General features: G+C 42.5%; 1 protein-coding gene across 3 annotated transcripts in view; it reads right to left on the bottom strand.

Annotated features, from left to right (window-relative positions):
• The window catches only part of arhgap46b (Rho GTPase activating protein 46b), a 72,859-nt gene that overhangs the window by 11,418 nt on the left and 49,180 nt on the right, over positions 1 to 12,261 (bottom strand). For 2 of the 3 annotated variants that reach the window (XM_079587995.1, XM_079587996.1), the window contains exons 3-5: positions 4,897 to 6,211; positions 1,101 to 1,731; positions 569 to 667 (exon numbers count right to left, since the gene is read on the bottom strand). In XM_079587995.1, the coding sequence (XP_079444121.1) occupies positions 569 to 667; positions 1,101 to 1,731; positions 4,897 to 6,211 (2,045 nt within the window). Of the gene's footprint in view, positions 1 to 568; positions 668 to 1,100; positions 1,732 to 4,896; positions 6,212 to 8,137; positions 8,379 to 12,261 lie in introns of those variants that run through there. The other variant, XM_079587997.1, reaches the window with a different exon arrangement.

The following is a 12,261-nucleotide window of genomic DNA, read 5'->3' as shown; positions in this document are numbered from 1 at the left end:
ATATAGACAGGGTTTGTAATCAACTTTTTTTTGCTACCAGCCAAGTTACCAGCCATTCAGAATTTCTACTAGCGTTGTATTTTGATGTAAAACTATGTGAGTGAGGTTGTGGTGCGGCATGATTTTGAGCAGCCTTGAGTCATAGAAAACAATGTGTTTGAATTTTAAAGATGTGGCATTTCTCTCAGACTGTGTGACCCTCTTTACATGTTGTTTTGCTTATGTTTGAGGCTCCTTTTAGAGGAAGAGCTCTGATAACGATGCCATGCAAAGAGAAAGAACATAATTTATTAATTATAACCCGGCAAATTGGCAAGTGTGTTGATATGCGTTACCCGCCACAGTGGATTTTCACCAGCATTTGGCGGGTTGGCAGGAGCTAATTTCAAACCCTGGAAATAGATATAGATAGAACGATGGATGGGTGGATAGTCAAGTAAGTTCCTGTTTGGTATTGCCCATTCAACTTAAATCAAAAATCCAAATTATCCAAAATATCATCTCATGAATTCTTAAGTTTGTAAGTGTGTGTGTGTGTGCAAAATTACTAATTTCACCATGACCTCACCTTCATCCTCTTCTTCCTCATTGTTCTGTCTCCTCTTTTTTCTGGACTTGGAATTCTTCTTGTTTTTTATGTCCTGCTGATCCATGATGTGCTGGAGTACTGTCAGATACAACAAACGGTTAATTTTGAACACTCATACGCTCCAAAAGTCCGTCTGAACAATACGGGACTTTATTGTTCCATGACCTGTGTGATGTTTAACCTGCTGTAACCCCTGCGTTTTATTTTTCCCTCCTCCACAGCGTTATATCCTGTTTGGGTAGGCACAATGCCATAATAATTTTAGCAGTGTAACCAATATTGGCCTGCTATGTTTATATGTATATGAGTGTTTCAGGTTTGAATCCATATGGGACGGCCGAAAACATAAACACTCCCCTGTGTGTGTCCTTTCCCTGTCCTACAAACAATAACACTGGACTATCCAAGACATACACTGGCCCAAAAAAGTATTTGGACACTTAAGCCACACTTACAAATGTATGAATTTCATTACATTAGATACAAAATATCAACAATATTTGAAACTTACTTTTCTTATCGTTACTGGGCTCAAGGTGTCGTTGGATGTACCCTTCCAAATAGCGTCTAAATTTGGGCGAAGGCGAGAAGAACGCTAAGCTGATGGCCATCAACTCCCAGCCTGCCTCCAAGCTCCTCAAACTCAAGTTGTCGGTGGTCTGTCGCACCAGCTGCACGTACAGCTCGTCCCTCAACCCTTGCATCCCCCAGCACTTTGTGACCATCTGAAGGGCCACGTGGCGTTTGTCCAATCTGGCCGGCCTGTCGCCCATGTAGGCCTGGACCAGCTTGAACATCTCGCAGGCTTCCTTCTTGACCGTGCGGTCGCTGGTGATCAGCATGGGTTTCTTAATGGAGCCTCGGTTCCACGACAGCATATTAGCGATGGAGACGCGCCGGCGAAACAGGCCTTGCGTGTGCTGGTTAAGGTTCTTGCTGGCCCAGTCCTCCATGTTGGCGTCGGGTGTAGGTTTGCAGAGGGTGGTGTACGGGTACTGGTAACCCGAACCCGTGCTGGCATGCGGAGGGGGGGGATTGTTGTTGTTGTTTTTATAGGTGAGGTGGGCAGTTCCACGACCCTCTCTGTCATGGTCATCCTGGGGCGAGACGTCCTGCTGAGTTTTGGATTCCAGTGTTCCTGTCTGGAGACAAAAATAAGAGATTGAGAAACAAAAAGATATCAGCACGGATGCAGCTGTTCTGGCACTTATTTGCATCATCATCACGACTGCCGCAGGAACTTGAATCTGAGTGCATGCGTTGCGTAGGCTGCAGCCGATTGGCTTACTCGCTCTCCCTGCAGAAACCTGGAAACGCTTTTTGTCATGGATTACGCTCGCTCCCTAAATAGGTGACCCAATATGGAAATCACATCCCAACATCAAACATTACTGCCTCCCCTCTTCTCTCTCTTCTTTTCTCCCTCTCTCCCAACTCATTAATGCTCCAGAAACCCCTGTCCAACTTCTACACTGAAGAAAATGATTGTAACGACGAATATTTTTTAACTATTCATTTCAAAATGTTTGTGCATGTATGAATGAAACACACTTTTGGAAATATCTTTAAAGTCATGATGAAACGGAAGTAGCGACAGATTTTTTCTTCCATATTAAGTACATCCAAGTGTAAAGGGTTTTGGAAAAGGAAAAAGAAAGTGTGGACTCGTAGGAAGACGAGTGCTTAGGGTGCCATTTGGGACAGGGCCAAACACTACTCAATAAATCGTGATAACTGATATCCAACCGATAATGGGATACTAAATAAATTGATCATGGCTGACTGCGAAAGATTGTGAATGTGATCGTATCACATTGCGCTGCAATTTTACGGTCACTTTGGACATACGAATGGTTTGTCACGGGGCACTTGTTCTGTTGGGACTGGTTAGGACACGGTTTCAGTCCAGGATGACTGCCAACGGCAGTAAAAAATCTATAAAAACATCAACATTTTATTTGAGATATTCGTTTCTTTAGTATTTCAACAGTGGCAGCCGAAACATGCGATACAACTGGATACAATCATGCTGACATTATTATGGTTACAAAAAGAGTCAATGAGAGATGACAGGTTATGAGCATGATGTCATCTGTATGCAGTGGCATGCATATCCAGCACGTTACATTTGCGATATACTCCCGTAACACGAGGGTTTCCTTTCCTGCCTTGGCGCCCCCTTGGCATTACGTCAATGTGACACTGTGCCCTAAGTGATACAGATTTAACAATGTGGTCATATTAAATTGTAAGAATGAAGTGTTTCTCCATGCATCTGGACATTAGTGCGGTTCTACCTCCATTAAGATGTAATAAGCTTGCTTTGAACCAAATCACTGAGTCAATGTTTCCAACCTCACAACTCTGCCTTTACATTTATTTTTGTATTTTATTCAGATGTGAGAGTATGAGAGAGAGACAGAGAGATTGATGAAGTTAATGAGGCACGTTAAGGCAAGAAAATAGCTGAAGTGCCAGCAGACATATAGAGGCGGCTGAATACTGTAGAAATGATCATTATCCATTCACAAAGACTAACATAGGCATACCTACATAATGTTTAAGAAAATTGTCATTTTGATTAAGTTGCACTGGTGTGATTATTTTAATCGTTTATGATCATTTGATTGATGACAAACCTCTCTTAGTGTATTAAGATCCATAATATTAACTCCACCAACTCATGCTCCCAAGGAGAAGCCAAACCACATGTGGAGCACTGCACTAATGACGAATGGAGCTGTCAGCACACACATCGAAACACATTACCTAAATGTGCCAAATCACAATGAGCTGTAAGAGCCGACTGTCTTGTACGACCACAACACCTGGCTAATTGAATGAGGAGACTAGCCTGCTCTCTGTTTTCCTTTTTTAATTATTCTGCAAATAGCACCAGCGCTTGTATTTCTGTTATGCTTTAAAACAGACAGGTTGTTTCTGGTGGAGCACAGACGAGTCATTTATGTTCCAGTTTTTCCAGCACTTGTGTGGGAATGACTTCATGAACAGCATTAACACACACGCTAATGCTACCGAATCCAGAGCCTGGATCCAAAACACTTAATCTTTATTTCAAACCCTGCTGAGATGCACTGCAGTCCAATCCATACATAGACAGCTGCCTTCTTAAAGTCATCATGAACTCAAAATGGACAATTCTTATTCTTATGGAATATTGCAGAATTTATCATAAATTATTTAGCCATGCACAATTCTTTTTTAATAAATACCCTCGTAAGCTTTAATCAAAATAACTTCCCCTCCCTCTTGCAATGACATCTCTTCTCTTCTTTGATGACGTGTTTAATGACGTGAGCCGCGTGGGACAACCTGTCAATCACATAAGTTCACAGCAATAGCAAACAACGATCCAATTAGTTCCCCATGGACGAAATTAGGTCCTGCCCAAAAACAAAATTTCTTCGAGAAGCCGTTTCACTCGGATATACGTCCCAATGGGTAAGAAAAGACTATTGCAACTTCTGTTTCATACCGACGGCCTGTTCATAATGACAGCGATAAAATTGCTCAAGTCCCTGGACTGTTGCTAGCTAGTAAAAGTTCTTGCTTGACTTCAACTGTATGATTCAGGAAACAAATTACATGAGTTCCACTGTCTGCAGTGTCACTAGTTGCAGTATTGTTTCACTGTGTATTTATTTACTCTGCTGAAGTAGGTTATCTGCCTTTATTATGACCAATATCCGCTATCCACAAAAAACACACACTCTCCATAGTCATCCATGAACACGGCCTGAAAAAGTAATTTGGTTCTCAAGCTCTGCACTGACCTACTTGCTACCCGATTCCCATATGTACATCCCCCACAAAAAAAAAAAAAACAAAAAAAAAAACGCATACACACTTAACTTATTATTTTACTTTTGCCACTTTTACATCTCTCCGACATCAATTCTTTGCATGCTGCACTCACCTGTCTCATAACCTCGCATTTTCCCCTTAATCTGTTTCTTGAGAAAAACAACCACTGGCCTTTGTACAGTCCTCTTAATCTAAGCACAACACACACATACACACACACAAAGTAAATCTCCTTAGAATGTAACATTCACACCCTCTTCAGCTCAGGAAACCCCAAGCCTCGCCATCTCCTGCATAGTATCTACAACAACCGGATGGGAAGTGTTTTTTTTGCTTTTCCACTCCATAAGACACAGTCGGACCCTCAAATGTGAGGAGTCAGGGTAATTAAAAGAAAAAGAAATACAGGAAAAGGGAATTACCTCACTGGACCAAACATAACAACATTTCCAGACTTAGACAGCTGCAAAAAGTGTTTATACCTGTGAGGGAGACCTAGGCGGTTCTGGAGAGGACAAGCTAGTCTGTGATGTTAGGCTCTTCTCCAGCGTATCCACTTTCTCGTACGTCCTCTTTTGCCGGCTTCCGAGCCCATCTGTCACCAGCGGTGACAGCAGCACGTCACCATGGTTGTTGCCTCCACCCTTATACAGTGATCGGTTACTTGATGTCACATCCTCCCTTGATCCACACCCTCTTGCACCCATCTTCAATGAACTGACTGGTGAGCGAGCGGTACTCACAGAAGCCTCCGATCCCATCTCAGTGTCCAGACTGGCCTTGCTGCCATGAAGTGTGTTAGAACGGTTCACCACCGCCCTCATTTCTGCCATCAGCTTGTCATTCAATGCGTTTAACTCACTACTGCTGCCTACCGACCCGGGCCGACCAGACCCAGCACCCAGAGCTGCACGCCGACGGTTTTTCCTTCGCAGACTTGGGGATGGTCCAGTGGAGTAGCCAGAATCCTGGTACGTGATGGCAACAGGGCCTGGGTACTCCTGAGAGGCCAGGCTGCTTTGACGACTATGGCGAGGCTCCAACAGCCTCCATGATTGCTTCTTCTCTAGAGAGATTTCTTTCTTAATCTGAGCAGAGGCTGAAGACTGGGGCTGGATTTGATGGCTGGCTGGATTTGAAGGACCCTCGATGGGATTAGACATCTGGGGCTGGTGCTTGGATACAGCTGCATCCACATTTACCATGTGTTTGATGCACTCCCGGCCGGCCGGACTGTACTCACTAGCTGAGGAGCTGCAGACTTGTTTGGAATGGGGGAACTGGAGGAGTTTAGGAGGCTGGGTTCCTCTCGACAGGCTGTGACTGGTGGAATAGAGACCTCTGCGTAAGTGGTGCGCACCTTCTACTTCCATTTCCAATGGGGGCTCATCGTAAATGGGGGGATCTATGGGTGGAGGTTCATCATAGATGGGTGCTGAGGGTAAAGCTCCATATTGAGGGGAAGAGGGGCGGGATGTACCTGCACCAGAGCGCTGGTGTGCCGAGCAAGAGGAAGAGCTAGAAGTGGGTAAAACCAGACAGAAGTTGGCATCCCCCTTTTTGAGGTGGTAACCCTGCTTGGAGTCTCCAGGCACGGCCATTTTGTTGAACAAACCAGTTATGTCAAGTTGCGCTGTGTAACCTGGTCTGGGTGAAGTGCTAGTGTTGCTGGGGTTGTGATGGAGAAGGTGGTGGGCAGTAGCTGGTCCCAAAGACTGGTTTCTTCCAATGCTGTTAACTTTCACCAACATGGCAGCCTTGGATCCAGGAGCAGGCTGCCATCTTTGAGCGAAGTCCCTGAAACACATAAAAAGAGGTTACGGTCAACACGTACTGTGTTGTTCTCTACTTCCTAGAGCTGCCTTAAAATACAGCATTCTAACTGAAATGGAACCTTGTTAGTGACTGGTTTGGAATGTACTACATCAGAGTCTTGTAGTCAAGACCAGATCATTCGAGTCTTGAGTCAAGACCAAGACCAGAAGAGAGTCGAGTTTAAGTCAAAACCGGGACCACATGCTCTCGAGTCCATGATAAGACCATGCAAATATGGTCTTGATCTCGGTCCACGTTCTCAATTACAAAACTGCTCTACATAGGTAGCAACTCAATGCCACAAAAATAGTTATCTTCACATGAAATACAAGGGAGACTCGACTGGCAATTGATTCCAATAGAGTTTGACATCAAGATGCTGCTAACAACTCTGAATAAAACATATGGCACAAACAGATATTTGGAAAAGTTGTGCAAATACAATTGAAACATACTTATCAAAACATTTGAATGTGAATAAACCAAATAAATAAAATTTGTAATATGTTGAAGTTATAAACATTTATCATGTTACTAGCATTCTTGCTATGGAGCATAATATCTGGCAATATCCTGTGGGTATTTGAGAGCTAAACATGAAACTCTCTGTAAATCTATCCATATCTAATAGAGAAGAATATGTGGTTGCGATGCCAAGGCTGGCATAGTGCTATTTTCTCATTTTCTTTTAAAGAATATCTCATACATGCAAACACAAAACAAAGCCAATTAAGCAATGTGTTTAGCCTTCAGTAAAGAAAAGTTAAGCAATAACAATATTAATATTTATTAGTCTTAGAGAGCTGCTTATAACGATTTCAATCAAAGCACAAACAATGTCCAGGCAGACAGACAGACAGACAGACAGACAGACACACACACACACACACACACACACACACACACACGCACGCACACACTATCCAGGCCACCGCAGTGGAGTGTGTAGGAGAAACACAACAGGAAAGGTTGAACAGACAGTGTGTTCCAGCAGAGTTGAAAAACAGGAATCCACTATGGACTGATATAGTGACGCTATCAAAATGTAACAACAACATTACCAGAGCGTTGTAACCTAATCATGTAACACAATTACATTCACTTATCTCTTACCTATACATGCTGAACCACTGTAACACAATTTCTAGACACACTAGATTTCTAGACACACACACAAACACACTCACACACTTTGAAGTTTACATTTGGTGTATACTTGCATAAAAGTGCACATGTACGCACATTAGTTGTATACAGTTTGTGTTTGTGTACGTTTTAAACACAAGCATAAACGGATGTCAAACGCACATGTTCCTGCAAATGCCAAAGCAGCCTGTAGACCGCCACTATGAACTCCTACAACCAACGTGTGATTGCATGCACGTCGCACACACACATTAGCTGATCTTTGTCTGCGCTGATTAATGGTGTAAACCACCTTCAGACCACTAATCCAGATTATAGTGTTACTCTGTGTGTACATGCTAATCTGAACTCTGCCAGACTTGCAGTTTCCTTCCCACCACAAGTCCATCAAAAGAAAACGGCATCTACGCACAAGTACATTTTACTCAGACCTCGATGACCAATCACACACACCACAACTGAAACAATAAACAACTCAATCGGATCAGTTTAAGAACTTCTAACCACTTTATATAAGCGCCGCTTATCAAACTACACAACATGTGCAGTAACACGCAGCCTCGTGCACCTTGTTCACACTAAGGCGGCAACTTACAACATTACAAGAAACAAATCAGCCATTTATATCCAAATATGAGAAAAAATATTCTCAATACGATTGAATGCATCATTCAAGATACACCTGTTGCACGACTATCTAAACTCACCTGAGACAGAGATGCATAGCGTATGTTTGAGCATGCAGTCAGCACACAAACTTACCCCTGGCATACCCAAAGGTGGCACGGCAGTCTGTAAGGGTGCTTGGGGTGACTGAGAATTGTAGAGGACACCTCCCTCAGCTGGAAACGCAAGGAAAAAAAAACAGCCAAAGCGAGGAGAAGAAGCAAGTGCTCTAAACGTCTATTCTTAGCTATTCAAGCTCTCCTATTCCGCAATCCTACAGGTTATCAACTTCGGCTCAAATTCTTACCATCATCCTGTGATCGTTTAATTATGGAGTGGTACGGAGAGGGACAGCAAGAGAGAGCGAGGGGAGGAAAGGAGGAAGGGAGGGTGAGAAGGACAAGGAGAGAGGGAGGGAGGGAGGAGGAAGGCGGCCCTCCTCTGGGTTACAGTAGCAGGAATGCGAGTCTCGCCATCGTAACACACACACTTACACACATCGCCACTCCCCTGGACCATTCTCAACCCGCCTGACTCGATCAGATCAGACTCCCGGTGTGTGTAACAATACATCCTCAGCTCCCCGAGAGGACTGTGTTAACTAAAGAAACACTTCAATACACTCCATTCCTCAAGTTCTTGTCTACTCTGAGCTCATTTATAAAAACACACTCTTTGTTTTCTTCAAGTGGCTGTCTACCTCTTGATCAGAATCTTTCTACGCTGTTCACAGCGCAAACTTCTCTCCGTTTCTCCGTCCGCTGTGGTCTTTCCCACTCATTGTGTGTACTGTCTCATGGCCAAATGTCAACAATCTATTCACGGTGTCGAGTAAATACAATGTCACGGGCTTGTAAATGATCCCAACACAAAGAACAAAACACATCATTCTATTCAGTCTCAGTTCATTTCTTGGTATAAACATTAGGATACAGTTATGTTACAGTGGGATTGTATGCTCTGACAATTTTTGAAAAGTAATATTGTAAAATATTATTACAATTTAAAATTGATGTTTTCTATTTGAATATATTTTATATGCAATTTATTCTTATGTTGTCAGCTGAATTTTCAGCATCATTACTCCAGTCTTCAGTGTCACATGAATATGCTGATTTGATTAAACATTTCTTATTATTATCAATGTTTAAAACAGTTGTGCAGCTTCATATTTTTTGTGGAAACCATGATACATTTATTTTTACAAGATTGACAAGATATTTCAGGATTCTTCGATGAATAGAAAGTAGAAATCTTTTGCATCAATATAAAAATCTTTACTGTAACTTTTGATCAATTAAAAGTATTAATTTCCTTCAAATAAAAACATCTCTTATTGACATACATATCTGGATACTTAAATGTTACACTATAAATGTGATCAGGAAAAAATATATATTTTTTTTTAGAAAAACAAAATGGAAAATTGTTTTAGAGTGAAAACATTATTTTTAAATGCTGGTAACCATTTAACAATGCTATTATTTCATTCTGATAACTTTTTTAATTAAACCAAAACCGAATAATTTTTCACAAGGAATTACTCAGTTCCTTGCATTGCCCCCATGCTCTTTTAAGGTGCTCTTATCAGGTGTAAAAAAAGGGAATCTAATATGTTCTCAGCACTCTCTGATAGTTTCTGCTTATTTAAGTTTTCATCATGTAGTCGTGACATAAGCTGTGATTACTGCATCAGCTCATTTATCTTCAGACGGTGAATGCGCCTGTGGTGGCCAGGTGTTGAGGTTCTCACACCCTCACACACACACACACACACACGCACACACACACACGCACACACACACACACGACTCCCAACATCTTGGCGAGTGCAGACCGTGCTGATTGTGTTATTCGCAGCGAACACAAAGGGATGCTGAGAGAGGCTGGACAGGGGGCCGGAGTGCAGAACGGGGGTGTCCTGAGGGAGTGCATGTTGGAGAAGTTCAAAGGGCGTTTCTCCAACAGCATAAACAGGAAATACCAGCGCAGCGTTCACACTGAGCGGAACCGAGAGAGTAATGTGTGTGCTGTGTTATATGGAGGAAACTCAAAAGTTTCGCTGCTCTTTCCCTCTTGAATAGCAATAATGTCTAATATACCTGAAGATCCATAGTATTCCTATTCATCTTAATGGTACTTGTTCAGCTGGTGCAGGACCCCTGCGAGTATAGGAGCTGATTTTCGTTTCAGCCAATCATCTGAGATGTAAATGTCATGTGACCGATCACTATATTAAAACTCAATGCAGGAAACATGAACAATCTATTGTCACACTTTTAAAAGCCCTAAATAAATAAATATTGCTTGCAAAAATGGCATTTAGTTATCCACCTATCTACCTATCTATCCATCCATCCATCCATCCACCTTTCTATCTATCCATCCACCGATCTACCCATCTATCCATCCATCTACCCATCTATCCATTCATCTATCTACCCATCCATCCATCCATCCACCAATCCCTCCATCCATCCGTCCGCCTATCTACAGTACCTATCCATTCACATATCTACCCATCCATCCATCCATCCATCCATCCATCCATCTACCTATCCATTCACCTATCTACCCATCCATCCATCCATCTACCTATCTATCTATCCATCCACCGATCTACCCATCTATCCATTCATCCACCAATCCCTCCATCCACCTATCTATCTATCCATCCATCCACCGATCTACCCATCTACCCATCCATCCATCCATCCACCAATCCCTCCATCCATCCATCCACCTATCTATCTATCCATCCACCTATCTACCCATCTATCCATCCATCTACCTATCTATCTATCCATCCACCGATCTACCCATCTATCCATTCATCCACCAATCCCTCCATCCACCTATCTATCTATCTATCCAGCCATCCACCGATCTACCCATCTACCCATCCATCCATCCATCCACCAATCCCTCCATCCATCCATCCACCTATCTATCTATCCATCCACCTATCTACCCATCCATCCATCCATCCATCCACCTTTCTATCTATCCATCCACCGATCTACCCATCTATCCATCCATCTACCCATCTATCCATTCATCTATCTACCCATCCATCCATCCATCCACCAATCCCTCCATCCATCCGTCCGCCTATCTACAGTACCTATCCATTCACATATCTACCCATCCATCCATCCATCCATCCATCCATCCATCTACCTATCCATTCACCTATCTACCCATCCATCCATCCATCTACCTATCTATCTATCCATCCACCGATCTACCCATCTATCCATTCATCCACCAATCCCTCCATCCACCTATCTATCTATCCATCCATCCACCGATCTACCCATCTACCCATCCATCCATCCACCAATCCCTCCATCCATCCATCCACCTATCTATCTATCCATCCACCTATCTACCCATCTATCCATCCATCTACCTATCTATCTATCCATCCACCGATCTACCCATCTATCCATTCATCCACCAATCCCTCCATCCACCTATCTATCTATCCAGCCATCCACCGATCTACCCATCTACCCATCCATCCATCCATCCACCAATCCCTCCATCCATCCATCCACCTATCTATCTATCCATCCACCTATCTACTAGGGGTGTCACGATTCTCCAAATCCTCGATTCGATTACATTTTCGATTCTAAGGTCACAGTTCGATTCGATTCTCGGTTTTTACTTTTTTTTTTTTAAAGTACAGGTTGCTATGCCATTTTTAGACCAAACTTTTATGCATAATATCTGACCTTTGTTCGCAATGTACCACACTACATTGTCAAATTTAAAACATTTATTAAGAACATAATGTAACAATACTTATATCTTCAGTCAATTGGAAACTTAAGCAAAATAACCTGCAATCTAGTTTCTCTTTTGTAACTGCAGTCTTCTTCACAGAAGATGACATTCAAGTTCACAACAAAACAAACAAACAAACAGTTTAACAGATAAATCTATGCGTCGCGCAGAGCCACGTCTTTAAAATTCTAACACTTTATTCTCTGAGTGTACACACACAAACAACACACACACACACCGGCGGCGCCATTCGCCGTCTGTCCGCGGCGCCAGCAACGGCTCAGGACATTGTTCAAAATTAATCCTGCCGCGCCAGAGAGCGCCATTCACATAGTTTTATATTACATTTATTATAAATGAATACATTTTATATAAACGTATTTGTCTCAAATCGTCGTTATGACTTTGCTGCAATATACATGTTTTAC

Source organism: Phoxinus phoxinus, assembly GCF_949152265.1.
Source record: "Phoxinus phoxinus genome assembly, chromosome: 18".
NCBI lineage: Eukaryota > Metazoa > Chordata > Actinopteri > Cypriniformes > Leuciscidae > Phoxinus > Phoxinus phoxinus.
Note: the sequence above shows the minus strand (reverse complement) of the source record. Positions and strands in the feature narration are given on the sequence as shown.